Source organism: Thunnus maccoyii, chromosome 10 (genome assembly GCF_910596095.1).
Source record: "Thunnus maccoyii chromosome 10, fThuMac1.1, whole genome shotgun sequence".
NCBI classification, from domain to species: Eukaryota; Metazoa; Chordata; class Actinopteri; order Scombriformes; family Scombridae; genus Thunnus; species Thunnus maccoyii.
In genome coordinates, this window is record NC_056542.1 from 1,988,070 (window position 1) to 2,015,717 (window position 27,648).

Below are 27,648 nucleotides of genomic sequence, written 5' to 3' on the forward strand. Positions count from 1 at the left end.
GTTGATCCTCTATTTTTTGAGAGGCAAGAGGGAGATCAAAATATAAAAAAGAATATTTGGTTGAAATTAACCAAATCTCAGTATTATTTACAACATATTTTTTCTCTCTTCTTTGGAAGAGAAACGTAAAATGATGCTCCAAGGGAGGATGGCCTCCCTAACCAATCAACAACCGGAATGCAATATTGACATCGAGTTGATCCAATTATAGTTTCCAGAATTCATCTTCAATTCTCTCCACTGTAAGGCAGAGTAGCAGCAGTAGATAGCTCCTTCCGTTAGCCAATGCAACAGCTGGCTGTTGTGTGAATTTATCTCCTTAACAAGAATGCAGCATATATATATATATATATATATATATATATATATATATATATATATATATAATGTGTTGTGACTAGTTTGCTTGTTGAAGTTACAGTGAGCTGTCTGGACTCACTAATTCATGTGGAATTGATCCTGTTTTTAATTGAGTGGTTGTTCAGTCACCTGTTGATGTTGTATGATTAGTGAATGAGTGTGCAGAAGGTCTGTCTGCTTGCTTCTGACAGTTTCTTTAGTTCGTTTTTCAGCTGAGTCGTATATTGAGTAATAAGCTTAAAGTAACTAGAATAACAAGTGTTAACTGGTGTGGATTAATTGCAAAATTTAATGTCTCATTTAAGACAAAGTAAACAAACTGCTGTAAGTACAAGTCATGGGCAGACAGCCCGTCGCTAACAGGGATTTTGAAGGGTAACGATCAAACCAGCATCTAACGGGTCTGAAGTGACATCTGTGTATGTTTACACACTGCTTGATGTGCTGCAGCTGAGCAGCTAATTAGTATCTAGCTGCTAACTGACATTAGCAGTGAATGTTTGTTTGGCGGCTCGTTCAACAAGCTGCAGGACAAGACGTGTTCATGTTTCTAAGTTATCATCAAGTTTTGATGATGTGGACAGAGGGTTTCATTCACTACCGTGTTTAAAGGAGGAAGGTATCAGGCCTCATATTGCAATAATTGAGCATTGAATATTTCATATATTTTATTTTATTGAAATATTGGACATCTTAAATGTTGTTTGTCTTGAATGTTTTCATTTCAGACCATGGGCAAAAGTTCATTGCTGTTTCGTGCTGTAAGTGTGTTACAGAATAAATAGAAAACAAAGTTTTATTTGTCTCCCCCTTTTTTTGCTGATCACAGGAAAACACAAGCAAGTCCACTTTAATTACATACACATTTATTATTTATTATTATACCACAGCCACAAGTAAATGCATGATGCAGAGTTATCTATTGTGTAGTTGGTATGAGAGACCTGATAAACAGATGAGATGACTGTTACTTGAGAAGCAGTGAGTCAAATCAACAGTACAACAGATTAGTTCTGAATTGGCAATTGAATTTACAAATCATGAAAGCACCAGGGTTTAAGCAAGCTGATGAAGATTTTGTATGAAATCTTGATTGCTCCCTGGGGTAGCTTCTTGTGGAGAATGGAGTCCGATGTGCTGGGGTGAGGAGCTGGAGTCTGGATCCTGTAATAATGAGTGAGTCGGCCAGCCCAGAGTTGAAAAGTTCCCATTTGAAGAGAGCTCCTAGTTCATGCTCTCCTAGTCTTGATCCTCAACTCATGACTCTAGACTTTTGAGGTTTCACCTCCTATTGCTCTGAATCACATTTATTTTCACACTTGCAAAATGCAAGCTTTCCACAGACATGGCAGAAAGCAAGAAGACAAAGACAAAAGCAAGCAGTAGCCCAAAAAAGAGTCTCAGATAAGACACTGTTTTAAAGTTTCAGTCTACCTGCCCAGAAAGTGCATCCTGGCCAATCCCAGGGGTTGCAGAGTTCTGGGGGAGCAGAGTCAGTTCCCTCCTGTCCACCATCAGGCGGGTAAAATTCCAGAATGTGGTTATACTTTTAATCAAAGTATTTACAATTTAATAATTTTCATGTTGACTAATTTTGCATTTTTGATAGTAGTTTTAGTGTTCTGAAAGTGAAACAAGCAGAACAGTACTAAACATGATAGTGTTATCATAGATGATGGGATTATGTTAGTGGTACATTTCTTGGCTTCAAGGCATAAAATGGAATAAATGGAATAAAAATCTAACTAAAGTACATAACAACACATATTGTGATATGCACACATATATTAACATACAATATTAATTGTCCTTGGATAAATTCTAAAACTACATTTGTAAATCCATGGGTTTTACAGTCCTCTGCTCTCCTTAATCTGACGGCAGGGGTCCATGCCATTTGAGTGTGTGTGTGTATGTGTGACTTGGGCATGGCATATTGTGCAGCATGTCTTCTGCCTTATGCTGGTTTGCCCAGTGATCAGTTCTTGGGTTGGTCATTCAAGTCCTGAAAATCAAAATCCACAGTGGGATTAAAGTTGGTGCTAGTTTGTCTCTGTGTGTGACTGGTGTTTAGAGGTGAGTTATGATAGCCAAGGGTGGGGGTCGTTTACGTAAATGGTACTATCAATTCACACTGGGGTGTGAATTGGTCTTCCCATCTTGCTGGCTCTTGTAGTTTGAAGGATGAAAGGCCCTGTTTACAACTGGCATTAACATGCGTCTCGGGTGATCCGATCACAAGTGGACAGCTTTAAGTAGGTCTGTTTGCACCTGGCATTAACATGTGTCTCCACATGTGTCCTGAGTGACCACTTGTGATCGGATCTCACTTCCTCGCTCTATATGCAAATAAACACATACATCATTACCATTTGCAAAGACCAAATTCGTTCATAATTAACCAGTGGGAGGACCGGGGGTTTGTGTACCCTCCGTCCAAAGCTGTGTTCAACTTATTTGATAACAGGATAAACAAATATACACAAATATACAATACATTGTGCCCCCTCACAAAAATCAGATGCTCTTGCACGGCATCAGAATATAGACACATATACAGAGTAATATGCAGCGACATAGAACAGGTCAACATGTAAAGCTGCTATCTTTTACTCTGGTTGGCATGTTACCTTAAATCAAGGAGTCTCCACTGCAGAAGAAGATTGAAGCTTCTCTATAACTATGTGAATTAACAAAAAAACACAGCTGTGAAATAAAAGTACAATAAAAAGTAATACAATTCTTTGTGCAATAGATATTAAAAAACTGGATAAATTCACAAAAAATTTATAAATTCAAGTACAAGTACCTCAAACCTTTACTGATTTTTTGACTTTCAGATTTTGATTATGTCATAAATTATCAGCAAGTGGTCAAATATCAACCCGACACAGCAGACATTTCTTATTTCTAGTTTAAAGACATAAAGCATCTGTGCAGTTATTGCTGCTTATTTATAAGCCACAAATGACACTGAGTCAACTCGTTCCCTGCCAATGTTGGTGTGGGAGGAAGTGAAGGTGTGGATATACTGGCCAAATCACAATCAGTCAGTATTCAGGTTCCATTATATAAAACTGAGGTTAAAACAGTCATCAAAAGTCAAATGCAAAAAGTGTGGCAAGAATACTGGAATATCACTGACACAGGAAGACACCTCTATAATATTCAAAAACATGTTGGTACTGGAGGGAAGCTGGGCAGGAATCAAAGGAAAGAAGCAGGTATTTCCCATCTAAGGACGGGGCACACAAGACTTCATCAAACACTTCATAAAATAGGTAAACACTCAACTGGATCATGCAGGCATTGCAGTCATTCAGAATCTGTGCAACATGTGCTATTTTTGTGTAGTGCATATGAGTAGGAAAGGAGGAAACTAAAAGAAGGGAAGCAAAACATCACTTAAGAGAATCCTCTCGGAGAAATATCAAGGCAAATATACAGTCACTTAATTAAACATCTTAAGGAAACAGGTTTAATAGAGAAAATTTGTCTGCTAATCTACTGTAACACACTCCAGTCCAGGTCGTGATAATCCATCTTTAAACTGGTTGCAAATCGCCAATAAACCCAGAAAAAGTTGAAGAAGAAGGAAAACGAAGACAACCAGCGGAACGAAAAAAAAACACGATTTCGCTGTTGGAAGCTTAACAGTGTAACACCCAGCGGAAGTAAACAACACAGGAGCTAGCCGCGTTAGCTGGTTGGTGTCCTGTGCACGGAAGAAGTCTCTCAACAGGACACGGAGACATCTTACTTATAATTAAACAACAATGTCTGCAGTTGAGTGTTTGCGAGAGTTAATGAACGAGCGACTAACTGCTGCTGCTGAAGAAATATTCCGAGTTTTTCAAGAAACTATCTCAGAATACGAGAAAGAGATCAACCGTCAGCGCATACTGCTGGATATCGTTTGGAAACCTGAAATAAAGTTACACAGAACAGGTCTGTAAAACCTTCATTATTTTAACATCAAATAGAATAAGCAGATTTATATAATCCCTCTTTACTGCGTTTTGCTGTCAGTTATGGTCGCGCTGAGTTTCTCTGCTCTCCTCTGTGTGCCCCTCCACACACACACGGAGCTCCGCGGAGCAGAGGAGAGACGGTGAAGTAGTCGATTTGACGAGAAAACTCGCTACGTTACGGTTACTCAGTTGTTTGCCAACTTTTGAGCCACTTTTGTCGAGACGGTCACTGTGCCTCTTCGTCTTTCAGGCTCCAGACACTGTGGGCTAGTTCTATGAGACCGTGTCTCGCTTTAATCAGGAGGGGAGCGTTCGTTTTACAGATTTTTCGCAACATCTGTTGTTGTGAATGTACATCGACATTTAAAAGTCTAGACCCCGAATATAAGACAACCTCTCTTCATTTCAGACTTATTTCCAGGTAAAAATAAATAAATAAACGTCTTATATTCGGTGCAATACGGTATTTGTTCGGGTTACTACGGAGCTGAAGGTAGCTTCTGATTCGGAGTTAAGGGGAAAGTTAAGGGAAACATAAATAACGATATTTAGCGGCTGCTTCTCCGTTTTTGCACCACATACACTTGTGAAAAAGTGTGAGACATCATAGCAAAAGCCTCAATGCTACTTAAACCCACTTTCATATTACTGAAACCTTTATTTTGCTCATGAAAACAGAAAAAAGCGATGTCACATTTCTCCTATATGGCCACTAGGCCTGTAGGAATGTTGTAGAGAGATCGAACCAAAACTCAATTATTTGTCTCATCAAGACCTACAAATCATACACTGACACCCCTGACCTAAATCCAACAGGAAGTTTGCAATATGCCCATCAAAGTACGACTTCGCGCCAATTTTGGACCCCCAAGAAACACTATCTCCTCCGAGGGCGTTAATGGTATTGGCTTCAAACTTTAATACATGACTTATGACACTGTGCTGAACAAAAGTTATTAAAAACTTTGTAATAACTCGAACGATTTAGATAATATAGGCCCTGAAAGTTGTAGTGCCACATCACACCTTAGAATGTAAACTAATGGGAAGGCAATCTCTGAGCATGGACTTTGTGTCAAACTGATGCTTCTGACGTCTTAACTATAGGCCTGACCACTTTGAAACCTGTATCAATGGATTCGGGATGAAATTTCCTACAAACAGATGTGAATTTCAATACAAGATTTGGCCAAAGTCATGGGATTTATGAGGATATTTCACAAGAAGAGTACTCCAAATCCTGCTCTCCAACTGAGAGGTAGAAGAGGGAAGAAGGGGGGGGGGGGGGGTAAGCATCTACATGCTTGTGACAGAAGCCCTTGGACTGTGCCACACCCCAAACAGTAAAGGATAGAAAACACATGAAAATTCAAGATTTGTAGGTCAAAGTCTCGTGAGTCAGTTCAAATGAAGTTTTTATCTAAAACTATGTGGAAGCAGTAAATGTTCAAAAAAGTGTGGGTTTGCTCACACTCTCCATTCAAATATATGAGTATTTTTCTGTGTCCTGCTGCAGTTACTTATTGTCTCCACACACCTGACAGTACACATTTCAATCAAACTTTGACCAGGTCATGTGGGTTAAGTCTTTACTTTTCTAAAAATAGACTTGGATGAAAATCAGGAAGTTAATTTCTTTTACACACAAACTCATCAAAAGTTTTCAATTTATTTATTGATATTAAAGTGAATGGGCCCAAAACTTTCATAATTTTGATGATACAGGGGTGAGCAAGACAGACATGTCTCACCCTGCAGAAAATTGTCATCCTTACACCGTTGAGATTTGATGTTTCACCATGACAGAGGAAATTGCTATAACTTCATTGTACATGCTCCAGTCTGCACCAAACTTTACATGTTTGTAAAGTCAGACCTGTCAGCCCAGGTCTGGAGACATCTACATGCCTGTGACAGAAGCCCTTGGACTGCACCATGCCCTGACGTGCGCAAGGGTGCGAAGGCCTGTTCAACGCTGCTTGCAGCTTTAATTATTTTGCCACTTCAGTCGTAAATTTGAACCCCTAAACATGCTCAAAAACTCACCAAATTTGGCACGCACATCAGGTCTGGTGAAAAATTTGATAAAATGTAAAAATTAATCCTAAATTGCTAAAATGTGCTCTCTAGTGCCACCTATGTAATTAAAATGGCCCCCACAGCCTGTAGGGATGTCGTAGAGAGATCGAACCAAAACAGAATTATTTGTCTAATCAAGACCTACAAATCATATGCTAACACCCCTGACCTAAATCCAACAGGAAGTCCGCAATTAGCCTATCAATATCAGACTTTGCCACAATTTTGGCCCCTGAACAAACGCTATCTCCCCCGAGGGCGGAGATTTCAAACTTTTATACATGACTTATGACACTGTGTTGAAAAAAAGTTGTTAAAAACTTTGTCATAACTCGAATGGTTTGGATTTTATAAGCCCCGAAAGTTGCAGTGCCACATCACCCTAACAATGTAAAGCAATGGGGAGGCATGAACTTTGTGTCAAACAGAGGCTTCTGATGTCTAAACTATAAGTCTGACCACTTTGACACCTGTATCAATGGATTCACAATGAAATTTCCTACAAAGAAATATGATTTTTAATGTAAGATTTGGCCAAAGTAATGGGATTTATGAGGAGATTTCACAAGAAGAGTACTCTGAAATAATCCTTTTCAGCTGAGAGGGAGAGAGAGAGGAGGGAGGAAGGGGGAGAGGGGTGTGTGCCACACACAGTGGAGGCTGGTCCATAGAGGCATTTTTTGAGAGGCAAGAGGGAGATCAAAATATAAAAAAGAATATTTGGTTGAAATTAACCATTACCAAATCTCAGTATTATTTACAACATATTTTTTTCTCTCTTCTTTGGAAGAGGAACGTAAAATGATGTTCCAAGGGAGGATGGCCTCCCTAACCAATCAACAACCGGAATACAATATTGACATCGAGTTGATCCAAAGTTTCCAGAATTCATCTTCAATTCTCTCCACTGTAAGGCAGAGTAGCAGCAGTAGGTAGCTCCTTGCGTTAGCCAATGCAACAGCTGGCTTGTTGTTGCAGCCTGAAGGACTCATTATACATCCATGAAAGGACTGTTAAGGACTGTTGTTAAGCTAATGTGAGAAATGATCTGGACTGTGCAGCGCAGCAGCAGCAGGACACCGCCAGGGAGTGGCTGGAAAGAGAAGCAACCAGAGAAACAACCAGGAGAGTTAGCTTGTTTGTCATTGTTGCAAATGATATCAGACTGGTTAAGCAGCAGCCATAAAGTTCTGTTAACTAACAAACAAGATGACCAACAGTCACAAATGGATGTTATGACATGAATACTTCATCTCCATGATAGAAAGAAGAAGACATCAGATAACGTGAGTCAGATACAGCTTCTCTCTCTTTCTGTCTCTTTGGTCACTAATTTCATCTCTGATGGTTAAATGTCTCTTTGTGTGGCTGTTGTGTGAATTTATCTCCTTAACAATAATGCAGCAGAGATATATATATTGTGTTGTGACTAGTTTGCTTGTTGAAGTTACAGTGAGCTGTCTGGACTCACTAATTCATGTGGAATTGATCTCGTTTTTAATTGAGTGGTTGTTCAGTCACCTGTTGATGTTGTATGATTAGTGAATGAGTGTGCAGGAGGTCTGGCTGCTTGCTTCTGACAGTTTCTTTAGTTCGTTTTTAAGCTTAGTCGTATATTGAGTAATAAGCTTAAAGTAACCAGAATAACAAGTGTTAACTAGTGGTGTAACTGATAGTAGTTGATCCGTGATCGGTACGGATTGCCCCCCACGGTTCAGCGGGCATATGAACTGCGGATTAATTGCAAAATTTAATGTCTCATTTAAGACAAAGTAAACAAACTGCTGTAAGTACAAGTCATGGGCAGACAGCGTGTCACTAACAGGGATTTAGAAGGGTAACGAACAAATGGGTCCGAAGTGACATCTGTGTATGTTTACACACTGCTTGATGTGCTGCAGCTGAGCAGCTAAATAGTATCTAGCTGCTAACTGACATTAGCAGTGAATGTTTGTTTGGTGGCTCGTTCAACAAGCTGCAGGACAAGACATGTGTTCATGTTTCTAAGTTATCATCAAGTTTTGATGATGTGGACAGAGGCTGTTTCATTCACTACCGTGTTTAAAAGAGGAAGGTATCATGCCACATATTGCAATAATTGAGCATTGAATATTTCATATATTTTATTTTATTTAAACTTAAGACATCTTAAATGTTGTTTGTCTTGAATGTTTTGATTTCAGACCATGGGCAAAAGTTCATTGCTGTTTCGTGCTGTAAGTGTGTTAAAGAAGAAATAGAAAACAAAGTTTTATTTGTCTCCCCCTTTTTTTTGCTGATCCTAAAAATGATCAGATCCACGACTCAAATCCATGGTACGATCCAAACTGTGAGTTTTGTGATCCGTTGCACCCCTAGTGTTAACACGTCAGCTTTGTAGACTATATTTTGTATGTCTTTCACATAGATAAGAGTGTGTAAGTCATGTATTTGATACATACATTAATACTTTCTGATGTGAACCTACACTTTTAGATCTGTGAATGTTTTTAGTGTTCAGTCTTTCTAGTATTCAGCACTGATCTGTTCCTGTATCACATTATAAGCTCTGTGGTACTTTATATATTTCTGTATACTAAGAAAATACAGGAAACACGTGTAAATCATGTGATATCTTGTCTGTTTTTGATGAGAACATAAATCTGTTGTCACAATAGAACAATACTATAAATTTGAATTTCACTTTGTTGGTAAAATCACACATCTGAACCAGTCCATGGCTAAAATGAGCTCTTCTTTGTTTAGAAACAATATGTATATGCTTAATGTCTTTAAAGAAGCAGCTTTTACACCACTCAGGGGATTTTGTTTTTAAAAGCAAATTGTTTTATTCGTATATAAAATTGCCCCCCACCCCTCTGATTTCATCAGGTGGGGGAGAATGATATAGTTTTGTGCGGTTTGTTGGTTTTCCTCCTGTCCTCCCCAATTTTTTGAGTCACCAGCCGCCACTGGTGTGGGGGTTGAATGCAGCTCATTTTTGTAGCAAAGTGCTGTAGAAAAATACCATCAAAACTAGAATTTGTTGCTCTGTACTGCAATTTTTCCTTTATTAGGGCCCGAGCACCTAGCGGTTCACTCACACTCTCCATTCAAATATATGAGTATTTTTCTGTGTCCAGTTGCAGTTACTTATTGTCTCTACACACCTGACAGTACACATGTCAATCAAGCTTTGACCAGGTCATGTGGGTTATAGGTCTTTACTTTTCTAAAAATAGTTAGTAGTCTCGTTAGTCTGGTGGCCCACCAGCCCTGTACAATTATAGGGGAAATACTTGATTCATAATCATCAGCAGTCCTGCTGTTTTAAATCATTATGAATCATTAGGAAAGGGTAATTGCGTTAATGTGTTATTGTTGTTAATGCTAATGGTTTATAAATGATTTATAAAACATAAGCAAATATTTAATAACCATTAATAAAGTCATTAATTAATGCTTATAAAGCCTTTATAAAGGATGCCTTATCAGAACATGGTACAAGATTTTCTCTTCACTCTTTCCCTTTTGTCCTTCCAGAGCTCCCACAGCAACATGTCTGTAAGGAGGAGGAGGTTCTCGCTGACCAGCAGCTCTGTGACCTGGAGAAAAACTCCAGTCTGGACCAAGAGGACCCAGAGCCTCCACAGATTAAAGAGGAACAGAAGGAACTCTGCACCAGTCTGGACCAAGAGGACCCAGAGCCTCCACAGATTAAAGAGGAACAGAAGGAACTCTGCACCAGTCTGGACCAAGAGGACCCAGAGCCTCCACAGATTAAAGAGGAACAGAAGGAACTCTGTACCAGTCTGGAGGGAGAATGGCTGGTGATGAAGCAGGAGACAGAAACCTTTATGTTGACTCCTACTTGTGATGAAAGTGAAGATCAGACTCTGGACTTGAGTCCTGATGAAGCTCAGAGTGAAGCAGAGGAAGAGCATGTTGTCAGCATGTCAGTTCAAAGTTCTGTGGTACCAGAACCAAACAATGATGACCAGCTGTTCTCTCACAACTCTCATGTAGCTGAGAGCCAAGATCACAAAAGAGGCAAACATGGAGACTCAGGATCAACTAGAAAAGCAGAGCCAAAACTAAAGAAGAGACGTCACAGAAGAAAAAATCACACTAACAATGAAGACAACTCTACCAAATTAAAGATTCACAATAATACTGATACAGGGGAAAAGTCCTTAAAATGCGGCACTTGTGGGAAATCTTTTATGTGCAAGTCCATCTTGCACAGACATCTGAGAGTCCATACAGGTGATAGGCCATATCCATGTAATACCTGTGAGAAAAGATTCTCTCAGCCAGGTGCATTAAAAGCGCATCTGAGAATCCACACAGGTGAGAAGCCGTACCCATGTAACACTTGTGAGAAAAGATTCTCTCAGCTGAGCCAATTAAAAGCACATATGACAGTCCACACAGGTGAGAAGCCGTACTCATGTAACACTTGTGGGAAAAGATTCTCTCGTCTGGGCCAATTAAAGGTACATATGACAATCCACACAGGTGAGAAGCCGTACTCATGTAACACTTGTGGGAAAAGATTCTCTCAGCTGGGTGCGTTAAACCTGCATATGAGAACACACACAGGTGAGAAGCCGTACTCATGTAACACTTGTGGGAAAAGATTCTCTCAGCTTGGTGCATTAAACCTGCATATGAGAACACACACAGGTGAGAAGCCGTACTCATGTAACACTTGTGAGAAAAGATTCTCTCAGCTTGGTGCATTAAATGTGCATTTGAGAGTCCACACAGGTGAGAAGCCATATCCATGTAACACCTGTGAGAAAAGATTCACTCAGCTGAGCAAATTAAAAAGACATATGACAATCCACACAGGTTAAAGGCCATTCCCATGTAACACTTGTGGAAAAATATCTTGTCAGATGTCAGACTTGAAAAGGCACATAAGAATTCATTCAGATGCGAAGCTGCATAATTGCAAAACATGAGGGAGAGATTTGTGGTGACAATCTACATGAGAAGAACCTGCTGACACACAGAAAAGATTCTGTCATGTGTCTGAATTGGAAAAGCCTACGAGTCCACACAAGCAAGTAGCCTTGTATTTATGAAACGTTCCAGAGGATTCAGTTGTGACTATGGATAAAACACACAAGAACACATAATGGCAGCACATGTTGACAAAAACAAAACATAAACAATTGAGCTGAAATTCTTGTAGGCAAGTGTTCACCAATATCTTTGTAAATGAATGTAAAATATTCTCCATGAAGAAGAGGTCAGAATATCTTCATGTAAGTTGTCAACAACACTATCAAGTTTTGTTAAACTGAACTCTTGTTTTTTCTGTAACTACTCAAACTGTTAGCAACAGAATGTCTTTGAAAGAAGTATAATCTCCCAAATCCTTAAAAAGTCTTTGTTTCACAAGTGAGTGCACAGTAGTGGTTGTCAAAGTGATGGTGCCAAATGTTATGGCTTCAAAAAACAGGGGGCTGAATTTTATGAAGTTTTTTAGAATAATTTGTAGAATTGGAGTTTCAAGTTCAACAAGGACTTAAAATTCTTGTACTTTCTACTAGTACTTGATATTTACAAGTGAAGACTCCTGTTTTTGCAAGAAGTTCAAATGTATATGAGAGTGACTGACATGACTGTTTTATTTTACCGTATAATAACGCTGTGATGTAAATAGTTGACTTTTTAAATGAATTTTATTTTTTTGTATTTTCATACAGAACCTCAGTTATTTGAGTGTATTGTGAGATCTCTGATGTTGAAACAGAGAAACTCTAGAGGTGTTGGTACACTTAAGTTTCATCCTTCAAACTAAAGTCTTTTTGTCTACAGTGTTTAATCATTTTTTATGTATTTTGTGATCAGTTTAACTTGAGAGAAAGTTGAAATAATTTGTTTGCTGCTTTAGAGATGACACACAGATTGCAGATGATTTACTTCATGGTGTTGTCAACATATTTTAAGAACAATAAAATATTTTTTCATGATGGCTTTTCAGACTGATGTTCTTAATTTGATTAATTGTATGATTAGGGTAACTAAAAGTGTCATAAACATTAAGTGTGAGTAGTGCATACAATAAGCCCCTAAACAAACGTGGACAATATAAAGCTTTGTTTCTGATCTCATGCATTTATTTTAATATTACTTTGCTTTATGAGGTGATAACATAAGAATACCAGATTCACAACAAATCCTAAAGCTATGAGTGAATTTATGTGAATGTTTTTAGGCCATTGGCTCCTTCTTAAGGAACAACACATCATTGTTGTGTGAGTGTCCCTTTACTTATAGTGATGAACTGCACAGGTCTACAGGTCAACATGTAAAGCTGCTATCTTTTACTCTGGTTGGCATGCTGCCTTAAATCAAGGAGTCTCCACTGCAGAAGTTACCTCAAACCTTTACTGATTTTTTTGACTTTCAGATTTTGATTAGGGCATAAATTATCAGCAAGTGGTCAAATATCAACCCGACACAGCAGACATTTCTTATTTTTAATTTAAAGACATAAAGAATCTGTGCAGTTATTGCTGCTTATTTATAAGCCACAAATGACATTGAGTCAACTCGTTCCCTGCCAATGTTGGTGTGGGAGGAAGTGAAGGTGTGGATATACTGGCCAAATCACAATCAGTCAGTATTCAGGTTCCATTATATAAAACTGAGGTAAAAACAGTCATCAAAAGTCAAATGCAAAAAGTGTGGCAAGAATACTGGAATATCAATGACACAGGAAGACACCTCTATAATATTCAAAAACATGTTGGTACTGGAGGGAAGCTGGGCAGGAACCAAAGGGAAGAAGCGGGTATTTCCCATCTAAGGACAGGGCACACAAGACTTCATCAAACACTTCATAAAATAGGTAAACACCCAACTGGATCATGCAGGCATTGCAGTCATTCAGAATCTGTGCAACATGTGCTATTTTTGTGTAGTGCATATGAGTAGGAAAGGAGGAAACTAAAAGAAGGGAAGCAAAACATCACTTAAGAGAATCCTCTCGGAGAAACATCAAGGCAAATATACAGTCACTTAATTAAACATCTTAAGAAAACAGATTTAATAGAGAAAATTTGTCTGCTAATCTACTGTAACACACTCCAGTCCAGTAGGTGGTGATAATCCATCCTTAAACTGGTTGTAAACCGCCAATAAACCCGGAAAAGGAGGAAGAAGAAGAAGGAAAACGAAGACAACCAGCGGAGCGAAAACCCAGCGGAAGTAAACAACACATGAGTTAGTCACGTCGGCAGGTTGATGCCGGTGCTTGGAAGAAGTCTCTCAACAGGACACGGAGACATTTTACTTATAATTAAACAACAATGTCTTCAGTTCAGTGTTTACGAGAGTTAATGAACGAGCGACTAACTGCTGCTGCTGAAGAAATATTCCGAGTTTTTCAGGAAACTATCTCAGAGTACGAGAAAGAGATCAACCGTCAGCGCATACTGCTGGATATCGTTTGGAAACCTGAAATAAAGTTACACAGAACAGGTCTGTAAAACCTTCATTATTGTAACATCAAATTGAATAAGCAGATTTATACAAACCCTCTTTACTGCGTTTTGCTGTCAGTCATGGTCGCGCTGAGTTTCTCTGCTCTCCTCTGTGTGCCCCTCCACACACACACGGAGCTCCGCGGAGCAGAGGAGAGACGGTGAAGTAGCCGAGTTGACGAGAAAACTCGCTACGTTACGTTTACTCAGTTGTTTGCCTACTTTTGAGCCACTTTGTTCGAGACGATCACTGTGCCTCTCCGTCTTTCAGGCCCCAGGCTGTGGGCTAGTTGTGTGAGACCGTGGCTCGCTTCAATCAGGAGGGGAGCGCTCGTTTTACAAATTTTTAGCAACATCTGTTGTTGTGAAAAAAACATCGACATTTAAAAGTCTAGATCCCGAATATAAGACAACCTCTCTTCATTTCAGACGTATTTCCAGGTAAAAACAAACAAATGAGAAAATGTCTTATATTCGGTGCAGTACGGTATTTGTTCGGGTTACCGTATTTCATATATTTTATTTTATTTTATTTAAACATTGGACATCTTAAATGTTATTTGTCTTGAATGTTTTCATTTCAGACCATGGGCAAAAGTTCATTGCTGTTTCGTGCTGTAAGTGTGTTACAGAAGAAATAGAAAACAAAGTTTTATTTGTCTCCCCCTTTTTTTTTGCTGATCCTAAAAATGATCCGATCCGTGAAATCCGTGGTACACTCCGAGTTTTGTGATCCGTTGCACCCCTAGTGTTAACATGTCAGCTTTGTAAACTATATTTTGTATGTCGTGCACATAGATAAGAGTGTGTAAGTCATGTATTTGATACATGCATCAATAATTCCTGATGTGGACCTACACTTTTAGATCTGTGAATGTTTTTAGTGTTCAGTCTTTCTAGTATTCAGCACTGATCTGTTCCTGTATCACATTATAAGCTCTGTGGTACTTTATATATTTCTATATACTAAGAAAATACAGGAAACACGTGTAAATCATGTGACATCTTGTCTGTTTTTGATGAGAACATAAATCTATTGTCACAATTAAACAATACTATAAATTTGAATTTCACTTTGTTGGTAAAATCACACATCTGAACCAGTCCGTGGCTAAGATGAGCTCTTCTTTGTTTAGAGACAATATGTATATGCTAAATGTCTTTAAAGAAGCAGCCTTTACACCACTCAGGGGCTTTTGTTTTTAAAAGCAAATTGTTTTATTGGTATATAAAATTGCCCCCCACCCCTCCGATTTCATCAGGTGGGGGACAATGATATAGTTTGATGCGGTTTGTTGGTTTTCCTCCTGTCCTCCCCAATTTTTTGAGTCACCAGCTGCCACTGGTGTGGGGGTTGAATGCAGCTCATTTTTGTAGGATACAGCAGAAAGGCCTATATACATACAGTACATTATATACAAACTTTGTATGAAGTTTGGTGTTATTATCATTTATTTTACAATAATTATAGGTCTTATATGTATAATTCAGTAGTGGGGATGACCTATGAGAGGAAGGGAAAAATGGATTGAGGGTGACAGTTTAGTGATAAAGTGCTGTAGAAAAATACCATCAAAACTAAAATTTGTAGCTCTGTACTGCAGTTTTTCCTTTATTAGGGCCCGAGCACCTAGCGGTTCGCTCACACTCTCCATTCAAATATATGAGTATTTTTCTGTGTTCAGCTGCAGTTACTTATTGTCTCCACACACCTGACAGTACACATGTCAATCAAACTTTGACCAGGTCATGTGGGTTAAAAGTCTTTACTTTTCTAAAAATAGACTTGATGAAAAATAGGACATTTTTCACACAAACTCGTCAAGAGTTTTCAATTTACTAATTGAAATTCAAGTGAATGGGCCAACCTGCATGATTTTGATGACACAGGTGTGAGTAAGGCAGACATGTCTCACTCTGCAGAAAATTCTCATCCTCACACCGTTGAGATTTGATGTTTCGACATGACAGAGGAAGTTGCTATAACTTTATTGTAAATGCTCCAGTTGCACCAAACTTTACATGTTTGATAAGAATCCGGGCCTGAACACGTCTACATGACAATATTTCATCAGTGATGCAAACTGGCTGAATAGCGCCCTCTACGAAAGTTCAGCGAAGCAGCCCCAGCAGCAGGCAAAATAGTGGACGAAGGAAGTGATGTTTATCTCCTTCTTGCACTGTCTGAAAACAGCCCGGGTCTGAAAACATCTACATGCCCGTGACAGAAGCCCTTCGATTGCACCGCAGCCCAACGTGCGCGGAGGCGCGAGGGCCCATTCATCGCTGCTTGCAGCTTTAATTACTTGCGTAGTACACACTCAGCATGTAAGATAGACAAATGCTGTGTGGATATAGAAATATCAGTAAAATCGCCCTTTTTCTGTTTTGGAAAATAGGATAAAGGTTTCACAAATCTTAAAGTGGTTCAAACAACTGAAATGGTTTCTGCCTATTACAACCGAAACCCCCTACCAGTGTAGTTATAGCACTGGCAGATGGCTGTTCTCAACCTCTGACCAAGGTTTTAAACAGGTCTCCCACAATCTACACCCAGAACAGAACTGCCTCAGCCTACTTAGGGAAACCAATTTCCGACCTGGCTTCTATAATCTCAGGGATGCATTTTTGGTGCCACTTTCTGATAAGGCATCATTTATTAACAGCTTATAAGCATTAATTAATGGCTTAGTTGATGATTAACAAATAATTTACTAATGCATTATAAATCATTTATAAGCAATTGATAAGCATGATTTTGAGTTGCCAGGTTGTGAAAAATCCCCCCTTTCTTTACCACCATAACATTTGCTTTATCTAAATCTTTAGGAAGATACCTCCAATGTGCTGTTCAACCACTTACTGATGACTTGGAAAATATGAAGCACTCACCCTTTGTCAATAACTGTTAAGACCTGATGACTCATCAGAAAGTCATTTAACCTTTTATTAATGATTCCAGTGTTTCCCCTAGAATCTTTTTCAGGCCTGGTGGTATGCACCAAAAAAACCCTAAAGGTATGAGGCATGTGGGATGGCATATTTGCGCGGTCGGGTCAGGTGGCACGCCAGGTATCTGCAATTTATATTTGCATTCAAATTTTTGTTTGCTTGGTATATTCAAGACTTAAAACAAAGTGGTCACAAGGAGAGGACGACTTAATAAACTGCATTTATTGCATAAAAAATAAGCTGCCCCTCTCCCTTCTTCCCCATATGTATTCTGCTTGATTCCAGAGTTTTGGAGAAAAACATTGATATATTTGTTTGACCGTCACCGACGTTAGAGCTTTTAGTCTTTTTAGGCGGTGCCATGCTCACGTTAGCTAACCTGGATCCCATACGCTCTCGCTCTGCAGTCATTTAAAGGGAATCTGATAGTGGTACTTGCATCACTTCAAGAGTTTCACAGGTAACAACACAGAGGTTGACTCATGTTTCGGAACAGTGTCACACAGAGGCTCTCAAACGCTATTGATTATGGATTTCCGAATGAATGGATATTTAGCGTCATTTTTGGCATTCAAAAAAATATGTCTTTGTCCTGGTGGGGGTTCTCGTTAGTCTGGTGGCCCACCAGCCCTGTACAATTATAGGGGAAACACTGGATTCATAATCATCAGCAGTCCTGCTGTTTTAAATCATTATGAATCATTAATAAAGCGTAATTGTGATAATACCTTATTGTTGTTAATGCTAATGGTTTATAAATGATTTATAAAACATTAGCAAATATTTAATAACCATTAATGAAGTCATTAATCAATGCTTATAAAGCCTTTATAAAGGATGCCTTATCAGAACATGGTACAAGATTTTCTCTTCACTCTTTCCCTTTTGTCCTTCCAGAGCTCCCACAGCAACATGTCTGTAAGGAGGAGGAGGTTCTCACTGACCAGCAGCTCTGTGACCTGGAGAAAAACTCCAGTCTGGACCAAGAGGACCCAGAGCCTCCACAGATTAAAGAGGAACAGAAGGAACTCTGTACCAGTCTGGAGGGAGAATGGCTGATGCTGAAGCAGGAGACAGAAACCTTTATGTTGACTCCTACTTGTGATGAAAGTGAAGATCAGACTCTGGACTTGAGTGCTGATGAAACTCAGAGTGAAGCAGAGGAAGAGCATGTTGTCAGCATGTCAGTTCAAAGTTCTGTGGTACCAGAACCAAACAATGACGACCAGCTGTTCTCTCACAACTCTCATGTAGCTGAGAGCCAAGATCACAAAAGAGGCAAACATGGAGACTCAGGATCAACTAGAAAAGCAGAGCCAAAACTAAAGAAGAGACCTTACAGAAGAAAAAATCACACTAACAATGAAGACAACTCTACCAAATTAAAGATTCACAGTAATACTGATACAGGGAAAAAGTCCTTAAAATGCGGCACTTGTGGGAAATCTTTTAAGTGGAACTCCACGTTACACAGACATCTGAGAGTCCACACAGGTGACAGGCCATATCCATGTAATACCTGTGAGAAAAGATTCTCTCAGCCAGGTACATTAAAAGCGCATCTGAGAATCCACACAGGTGAGAAGCCGTACTTATGTAACACTTGTGAGAAAAGATTCTCTCAGGTGGGCCAATTAAAAGCACATATGACAGTCCACACAGGTGAGAAGCCGTACTCATGTAACACTTGTGGGAAAAGATTCTCTCAGCTGGGTTCATTAAACCTGCATATGAGAACACACACAGGTGAGAAGCCGTACTCATGTAACACTTGTGAGAAAAGATTCTCTCAGGTGGGCCAATTAAAAGCACATATGACAGTCCACACAGGTGAGAAGCCGTACCCATGTAACACTTGTGGGAAAAGATTCTCTCAGCTTGGTGCATTAAACCTGCATATGAGAACACACACAGGTGAGAAGCCATACTCATGTAACACCTGTGAGAAAAGATTCACTCAACTGAGCAAATTAAAAAGACATATGACAATCCACACAGGTTAAAGGCCATTCCCATGTAACACTTGTGGAAAAAGATTTTGTTAGATGTCAGACTTGAAAAGGCACATAAGAATTCATTCAGATGCGAAGCTGCATAATTGCAAAACATGAGGGAGAGATTTGTGGTGACAATCTACATGAGAAGAACCTGCTGACACACAGAAAAGATTCTGTCATGTGTCTGAATTGGAAAAGCGTACGAGTCCACACAAGCAAGTAGCCTTGTATTTATGAAACGTTCCAGAGGATTCAGTTGTGATTATGGATAAAACACACAAGAACACATAATGGCAGCACATGTTGACAAAAACAATCCATAAACAGGACAAACAATTGAGCTGAAACCGCTGTAGGCAAGTGTTCACCAATATCTTTGTAAATGAATGTAAAATATTTTCCATGAAGAAGAGGTCAGAATATCTTCATGTAAGTTGTCAACAACACTATCAAGTTTTGTTAAACTGAACTCTTGTTTTTTCTTCTTCACATTACTGTAACTACTCAAACTGTTAGCAACAGAATGTCTTTGAAAGAAGTATAATCTCCCAAATCCTTAAAAAGTCTTTGTTTCACAAGTGAGTGCACAGTAGTGGTTGTCAAAGTGATGGTGCCAAATGTTATGGCTTCAAAAAACAGGGGGCTGAATTTTATGAAGTTTTTTAGAATAATTTGTAGAATTGGAGTTTCAAGTTCAACAAGGACTTAAAATTCTTGTACTTTCTACTAGTACTTGATATTTACAAGTGAAGACTCCTGTTTTTGCAAGAAGTTCAAATGTATATGAGAGTGACTGACATGACTGTTTTATTTTACCGTATAATAACGCTGTGATGTAAATAGTTGACTTTTTAAATGAATTTTATTTTTTTGTATTTTCATACAGAACCTCAGTTATTTGAGTGTATTGTGAGATCTCTGATGTTGAAACAGAGAAACCCTAGAGATGTTGACTCACAAAGTCTTTTTGTCTACAGTGTTTAATCATTTTTTATGTATTTTGTGATCAGTTTAACTTGAGATGAAGTTAAAATAACAATTTGTTTGCTGCTTTAGAGATTACACACAGATTGCAGATGATTTACTTCATGGTATTGGTATTGTCAACACATTTTAAGAACAAAATATTTTTTCATGATGGCTTTTCAGACTGATGTTCTTAATTTGATTAATTGTATGATTAGCGTAACTAAGAGTGTCATAAACATTAAGTGTGAGTAGTGCATACAATAAGTCCCTAAACAAACGTGGACAATATAAAGCTTTGTTTCTGATCTCATGCATTTATTTTAATATTACTTTGCTTTATGAGGTGATAACATAAGAATACCAGATTCACAACAAATCCTAAAGCTATGAATGAATTTGTGTGAATGTTTTTAGGCCATTGGCTCCTTCTTAAGGAACAACACATCATTGTTGTGTGAGTGTCCCTCTAGTTATAGTGATGAACTGCACAGGTCTACAGGTCAACATGTAAAGCTGCTATCTTTTACTCTGGTTGGCATGCTGCCTTAAATCAAGGAGTCTCCACTGCAGAAGATTGAAGCTTCTCCCTAACTGTGAATTAACCAAAACACACAGCTGTGAAATAAAAGTACAATAAAAAGTAATAAAATTCTTCATGCAAAGGATATCAAGAACTGGATAAATTCACAAAAAATGTATAAATTCAAGTACAAGTTACCTCAAACCTTTAATGACATTTTGACTGTCAGATTTTGATTAGGGCATAAATTATCAGCAAGTGGTCAAATATCAACCCGACACAGCAGACATTTCTTAGTTTTAGTTTAAAGACATAAAGCATCTGTGCAGTTATTGCTGTTTATTTACAAGCCACAAATGACATTTCCTGCCAATGTTGGTGTGGGAGGAAGTGAAGGTGTGGATATACTGGCCAAATCACAATCAGTCAGTATTCAGGTTCCATTATATAAAACTGAGGTAAAAACAGTCATCAAAAGTCAAATGCAAAAAGTGTGGCAAGAATACTGGAATATCAATGACACAGGAAGACACCTCTATAATATTCAAAAACATGTTGGTACTGGAGGGAAGCTGGGCAGGAACCAAAGGGAAGAAGCAGGTATTTCCCATCTAAGGACAGGGCACACAAGACTTCATCAAACACTTCATAAAATAAGCAAACACCCAACTGGATCATGCAGGTATTGCAGTCATTCAGAATCTGTGCAACATGTGCAACTTTAGTGTAGTGTCTATGAGGAGGAAAGGAGGAAACTAAATATCATTTAAGAGAATCTCCTCGGAGAAATATCAAGGCCAATATACAGTCACTTAATTAAACATCTTAAGGAAACAGGTTTAATGGAGATAATTTAATTTTGTTTGCTGATCTACTGTAACACGCTCAGTCCAGTAGGTGGCGATAATCCATCTTTAAGCTGGTTGCAAACCGCCAATAAACCCGGAAAACGAAGAAGAAGAAGGAAACCGAAGACAAGCAGCAGAACGAAAAAAAACACGATTTCGCTGTTGGAAGCTTAACAGTGTAACACCCAGCGGAAGTAAACAACACGGGAGCTAGCCGCGTTAGCTGGTTGGTGTCCTGTGCTCGGAAGAAGTCTCTCAACAGGACACGGAGACATCTTACTTATAATTAAACAACAATGTCTTCAGTTGAGTGTTTACGAGAGTTAATGAACGAGCGACTAACTGCTGCTGCTGAAGAAATATTCCGAGTTTTTCAGGAAACTATCTCAGAGTACGAGAAAGAGATCGACCGTCAGCGCATATTGCTGGACATCGTTTGGAAACCCGAAATAAAATTACACAGAACAGGTCTGTAAAACTTTCATTATTTTAACATCAAATAGAATAAGCAGATTTATACAAACCCTCTTTACTGCGTTTTGCTGTCAGTTATGGTCGCGCTGAGTTTCTCTGCTCTTTGTGTGCCCCTCCACACACACACGGAGCTCCGCGAGGCAGAGGAGAGACGGTGAAGTAGTCGAGTTGACGAGAAAACTCGCTACGTTACGGTTACTCAGTTGTTTGCCTACTTTTGAGCCACTTTGTTCGAGACGATTACTGTGCCTCTCCGTCTTTCAGGCCCCAGGCTGTGGGCTAGTTGTGTGAGACCGTGGCTCGCTTTAATCAGAAGGGGAGCGCTCGTTTTACAGATTTTTAACAACATCTGTTGTTGTGAACGTACATCGACATTTAAAAGTCTAGACCCCGAATATAAGACAACCTCTCTTCATTTCAGACGTATTTCCAGGTAAAGACAAACAAATGAGAAAACGTCTTATATTCGGTGCAGTACGGTATTTGTTCGGGTTACTACGGAGCTGAAGTTAGCTTCTGATTCGGAGGTAAAGGGAAAGTTGAGGGAAACCTAAATAATGATGTTTAGCGGCTGCTTCTCCGTTTTTGCACCACTTACACTTGAAAAATTGTGAGACATCATAGCAAAAGCCTCAATGCTATTTAAACCCATTTTCAGATTACTGAAACCTTTATTTTGCTCATGAAAATAGGGAAAGAAAAGGGCGATGTCACATTTCTCTATCCAGACGACTTTAGACCAGATCTAGATCAAGGTTCAAGAAACACTGGATTCAGTCCTGCTGTTTTAAATGATTATGATTCAATAATAAAGGGTAATTGCATTAATGTGTTATTGTTGTTAATGTTAATGGTTTATAAATTATTTATAAAGCATTAGCAAATATTGAGTAACCATTAATGAAGTCATTAATTAATGCTTATAAAGCCTTTATAAAGGATAACTTATCAGAACATGGTACAAGATTTTCTCTTCAGCCTTTCCCCTTTGTCCTTCCAGAGCTCCCACAGCAACATGTCTGTAAGGAGGAGGAGGTTCTCGCTGACCAGCAGCTCTGTAACCAGGAGAGGAACTCCAGTCTGGACCAAGATGACCCAGAGCCTCCACAGATTAAAGAGGAACAGAAGGAACTCTGCAGCAGTCTGGAGGGAGAACAGCTGGTGCTGAAGCAGGAGACGGAAACCTTTATGTTGACTCCTACTTGTGATGAAAGTGAAGATCAGACTCTGGACTTGAGTCCTGATGAAACTCAGAGTGAAGCAGAGGAAGAGCATGTTGTCAGCATGTCAGTTCAAAGTTCAGTGGAACCAGAACCAAACAGTGACGACCAGCTGTTCTCTCACAACTCTCATGTAGCTGAGAGCCAAGATCACAAAAGAGGCAAATCTGGAGACTCAGGATTAACTAGAAAAGCAGAGCCAAAACTAAAGAAGAGACATCACAGAAGAAGAAATCATGCTAACAATGAAAACAATTCTACCAAATTAAAGATTCACAGTAATACTGATACAGGGAAAAAGTCCTTAAAGTGTGACACTTGCGGGAAATCTTTTAAGTGGAACACCAATTTGCAAACACATCTGAGAACACACACAGGTGAGAAGCCATACGCCTGCAACACCTGTGGAAGAAGATTTAATGACATGACAACAGTGAAAAGGCATAAAAGAACCCACACAGGAGAGAAACCATACCCATGTAACAATTGTGATAAAAGATTCTCTCGGCTGGGCACATTAAATGTGCATATGAGAAGCCACACAGGTGAGAAACCATACCCATGTAACACTTGTGTGAAAAAATTCTCTGAGCTGGGCGCATTAAAAGTGCATATGAGAATCCACACAGGTGAGAAACCATACCCATGTAACACCTGTGAGAAGAAATTCTCTCAACCGGGCACATTAAAACAGCATATGAAAATCCACACAGGTGAGAAGTCCTACAATTGCAAAACTTGTGGGAAAGAGTTCAGACTTAGACATCACTTGAAGATCCACATGAGAAGTCACGCAGGTGGAGAAGATTGAGTCAGATGTCAGATTTGAAAAGACACGTCAGAATTAATTCAGGCAAGAAGCTGCATAATTACAAAATATAAGGGAGAGCTTTGTGGTGACTTACCGCCACACATCAACATTTTTTTCAGGGAACATATTTCCAGAACAGGTATTCACATGCAATTAAAGACCAGACATTGGTATTAACTCAATAAGGCAACACAGCTAAAGAAATCATAAGATTCCAATCAGTAAAAAAAAGTAAATGTGTTAAATTGGATTGACACAGGAAAAAATTATTCAACATGCTAACTGCAATACTTGGTGGAGAAGCCTTTGTTTGCAATGACGGCTTCAAGACGCTTCCTGTTCGAGGAAACTAATCTCTCACAATGTTCAGAGGGGGATTTTGGCCCATTCTTCTAAGTAGACAGTCTTCAAATATTGAAGATTCTGAGAGGGGCTGCTGGTCAATCTTTATCTTCAGTTCCTTCCATAAATGTTCTATTGGGTTCAAGTTGGGTGATTGACTGGGCCATTCCAACACCTTTATTTTATTTCTCTGGAACCAGATGAGAGTCTCCTTTGCAGTATGTTTTGGATCGTTGTCCTGTTGGAAGGTCCATCTGCGTCTCATCCTCATTGTCCTGGTGGACAGCAACAGATTCTTCTCAAGAATAACCCGATACATAGCTCCATTCTTCTTCCCTTCAATAATTTAGATTCTGCCAGTACCATGAGAAGAGAAACAGCCCTGTACCATAATGCTTCCACCTCTGAACTTCACTGTAGGTATATTTAGGGTCATATGCTGAGCCATTTCTCCTCCAAACATGGCACCTAGTGTTATTGCTAAATATTTCCATTTGTGTCTCGTCTGACCACACCACATTCTTCCAGTAATCTACAGGCTTCTCCAAATGTTGTGTCGCAAACTTCAAACAAGCTTCAACATGTCTTTTCTTCAGTAATGGAGTCTTACGGGGTAGTTGTGTATGGAAACTGTGGCGGTGGAGTGCATTGTCTGTTGTTTTCTTCTTTCTCCATTGTGACAATTGTACCTGCTTCTTCCAGATCCTTCTGTAGCTCTTTTTGGAGTGGTCCTTGGATCTTGTGCTACTCTTCTGACTAATTTTCTTACTGCCCAGTCAGCAGTCGTTGATGGTTGAGTGTTGATTCTTCCACTTGCGGTTGATGATGGTGCTTACCGGATCATTTAGGAATTGAGGAATCAGTCGGTAACCTGCGCCATTCCTATTGTAATGGCAATTTTTCTTTTTTCCAGTTGCCATCAATACACAGGTAGGCTAGAAGTGATCTTGCGCAGACCCAAACAACAGATTTTCCAGTCAGTAGTTGTTGTTTATTGAGGCAGTTATACAAAGCAATGCACATACCAGTTTGTTTCCTGTTCTGCCAGCTCGAATGTGTTGCTCTGTTTCTGGTCTGGTGAGAACTGTTTGTGCTTCCCCTACCTGTACCTCCTGTTTCCTGCCACCTTTGCCCCCCTATATATACAACCCTGTGCATCTAATGACCGCCACCCAGTGTCAAAAATAATACTGCAAGATATATCTAGCCAAAATGACATGCCAACAATCAACATAAATCGCTCCTACACTCTTGTTTCGAAGGTTTTGGGAGAGCTCTTTGCCTCTACCCATCAAGAGATGGTTCTTGCCTGACAGCTTGGTAGAAAATTATGTATATATTGTATTGATATATTGTAGAACTAACACAGCTGATTCTAATTAGCACAGGTAAGAGAACTAATTAGTGGATCCACTTGGTTCAGTGCTTTTTCTTACTGTATGTTCAATACTTTTTTCCTGTGTCATTACAATTTAATGCATTTTTTATTGATTGGAATGTTATGATTTCGTTAGCTGTACTGCATTATTGAGTTAATACCAATGTCTGGTATTAATATCATATGAATAGCTGCACTGGAAATATGTTTTAATGGAAAAAAGAGTTGACGTGTTGAATACTTATTTCCCCCTCTGTATGCCTGAATTGGAAAAGCATAGAAGAGTCCACACACTAGTAGCCTTGTATTTGTGAAACTTTCCAGAGGATTCGGTCGTGATTATGGATAAAACACACAAGAACACATAATGGCAGCACATGTCAACAAAAACAATCCATAAACAGGACAAACAATTGAGCTGAAACCGCTGTAAGCAAGTGTTCACCAATATCTTTGTAAATGAATGTAAAATATTCTCCATGAAGACGAGGTCAGAATATCTTCATGTAAGTTGTACATTGTCGACGACGAATGTATTTTCTTTTTTTCTGTTTTCATACAGAACCTCAGCTATGTGAGTGTATTGTGAGATCTCTGATGTTGAAACAGAGAAACTCTAGAGGTGTTGGCTCACTGAAGTTTTCATACTTCAGACTGAAGCCTTTTTGTCTGCAGTGTTTAATCATTTTTATGTATTTTGTGATCAGTTTAACTTGAGAGAAAGTTGAAATAATTTGTTTGCTGCTTTAGAGATGACACACTGATTGCAGATGATTTACTTCATGGTGTTGTCAACATATTTTATGAACAATAAAATATTTTTTCATGATGGCTTTTCAGACTGATGTTCTTAATTTGATTAATTGTATGATTAGGGTAACTAAAAGTGTCATAAACATTAAGTGTGAGTAGTGCATACAATAAGCCCCTAAACAAACATGGACAATATAAAGCTTTGTTTCTGATCTCCTGATAACATAAGAATACCAGATTCACAACAAATCCTAAAGCTATAAGTGAATTTATGTGACTGTTTTTTAGGCAAATGGCTCCTTCTTAAGGAACAACACATCATTGTTGTGTGAGTGTTCCTCTAGTTATAGTGATGACCTGCGTAGGTCTACAGGTCAACATGTAAAGCTGCTATCTTTTACTCTGGTTGGCATGCTGCCTTAAATAATAATAATAAAAATAATCTTTATTTATATAGCACCTTTCATAACATAAAATGCAGCTCAAAGTGCTTTACAGAAAGAGGTAAAAACAAGCTAGCAGGAAAAAAAGATAAGGATAAGGAGAAAGATAAATACAATAAACAATAAAAAACTACAGTGATAAAAAGAGGTAAGAGGATAAAAGGAGGTAAAATCATGAGATGAAAAGATAAAACAGGTAGTAAATAAGCTGATAACAGTAAAAGGCAAATAAAGGTTGAGTTAAGTAAAAGCAAGACCATAAAAATAAGTTTTGAGCTGCTTCTTGAAAATATCAAAATATCAACAGAGGATGCTTGTCTAATATGTGTTGGGAGTTTGTTCCAGATCTTTGGTGCATAGCTGCAAAAAGCTGCCTCATCATAAATTTTTGCATTTTGTTTGTGGCACATTTAACAAGCCAGCGTTAAGCGACCTAAGCGAACGGTTTGGAACATATTCTGACAAGCAATCTGAGAGGTATGAAGGTGCTAGAGACCATTTTGGGCTTTAAAAACAAGTAAAAGAATTTTAAAATCTATTCTCAACGTTACATGTAGCCAGTGCAATGATGCTAATACTGGTGTAATATGTTCCCTTTTCCTAGTTTGCTTGCTGCTGAATTTTGAATGAGTGTTGCAGCAGATCAATGGTTTTATTTGGTAAACCAGTATAAAGTGCATTACAATAATCTAAGCATGAAAAAACAAAGGCATGAGTGAGTTTCTTGGCATCTTCCAAAGTAAGGTATGGTCTGACTCTTGCAATGTTTCTTAAATGATAAAAAGCTGTCTTTGTAACGTTGTGGACATGACTTTTAAAATTCAATTCAGAATCAAAGATAACACTCAAGTTTTTTACTTCTGGTTTAATCTGTAGAGCCAAATTTCCATGCCTGCATGAAAGTTCTTCTCTTTGTGCATCTGTGCCAATTATAAGAACTTCTGTTTTGTCTTTATTCAATGTAAGGAGGTTACCACTCATCCACTGTATGATGCTCGAGAAGTAATCTGTCAGAGGAATTAGGGCATCTTTGTCATCTGGCGCTACAGATAA

At 38.8% G+C, this 27,648-nt stretch overlaps 3 protein-coding genes across 6 annotated transcripts in view; all 3 read left to right on the forward strand.

Moving 5' to 3' along the window:
• The first annotated feature begins 4,005 nt into the window (after positions 1–4,005).
• Positions 4,006–12,373, forward strand: LOC121905987 (zinc finger protein OZF-like). 3 transcript variants are annotated; one of them, XM_042424620.1, is made up of 3 exons: positions 4,006–4,308; positions 9,933–11,075; positions 11,160–12,373. In XM_042424620.1, exons 1-3 carry the CDS (start codon positions 4,137–4,139, stop codon positions 11,246–11,248), a joined length of 1,404 nt encoding a protein of 467 aa, XP_042280554.1. In that variant the 5' UTR covers positions 4,006–4,136; the 3' UTR covers positions 11,249–12,373. The 3 variants fall into 3 exon arrangements, with proteins under 3 accessions (XP_042280554.1, XP_042280552.1, XP_042280551.1); XM_042424618.1 differs by having other exon boundaries at positions 4,007–4,308; positions 9,933–11,250; positions 11,308–12,373; XM_042424617.1 differs by having other exon boundaries at positions 4,007–4,308; positions 9,933–12,373.
• Positions 12,374–13,592: 1,219 nt separating this feature from the next.
• LOC121905374 (zinc finger protein 271-like) overlaps positions 13,593–27,648 on the forward strand; it is a 33,161-nt gene continuing 19,105 nt past the window's right edge. The window contains exons 1-2 of the mRNA XM_042423583.1: positions 13,593–13,886; positions 17,738–17,823. Of these exons, the coding sequence (XP_042279517.1) occupies positions 13,715–13,886; positions 17,738–17,823 (258 nt within the window). The 5' untranslated portion in view covers positions 13,593–13,714. The remainder of the gene's footprint in view (positions 13,887–17,737; positions 17,824–27,648) is intronic.
• LOC121905988 (zinc finger protein 664-like) lies at positions 20,564–26,228 on the forward strand. 2 transcript variants are annotated; one of them, XM_042424621.1, is made up of 2 exons: positions 20,564–20,926; positions 22,649–26,228. In XM_042424621.1, the coding sequence occupies exons 1-2, from the start codon at positions 20,683–20,685 to the stop codon at positions 23,677–23,679; spliced, it is 1,275 nt and encodes a 424-aa protein (XP_042280555.1). In that variant the 5' UTR covers positions 20,564–20,682; the 3' UTR covers positions 23,680–26,228. The 2 variants fall into 2 exon arrangements, with proteins under 2 accessions (XP_042280555.1, XP_042280556.1); XM_042424622.1 differs by lacking the exon at positions 20,564–20,926 and adding an exon at positions 21,240–21,642.

What these genes read in the sequence shown, in the direction of transcription:
- LOC121905987 (XM_042424617.1), top strand. Translation starts at nt 4,137, where the DNA reads ATGTCTGCAGTTGAGTGTTTGCGAGAGTTAATGAACGAGCGACTAACT. An exon ending in AATAAAGTTACACAGAACAG is followed by an intron (nt 4,309 to 9,932) that starts GTCTGTAAAACC and finishes TTGTCCTTCCAG; the next exon opens with AGCTCCCACAGCAACATGTC.
- LOC121905988 (XM_042424621.1), top strand. Translation starts at nt 20,683, where the DNA reads ATGACATTTCCTGCCAATGTTGGTGTGGGAGGAAGTGAAGGTGTGGAT. An exon ending in GAACCAAAGGGAAGAAGCAG is followed by an intron (nt 20,927 to 22,648) that starts GTATTTCCCATC and finishes TTGTCCTTCCAG; the next exon opens with AGCTCCCACAGCAACATGTC.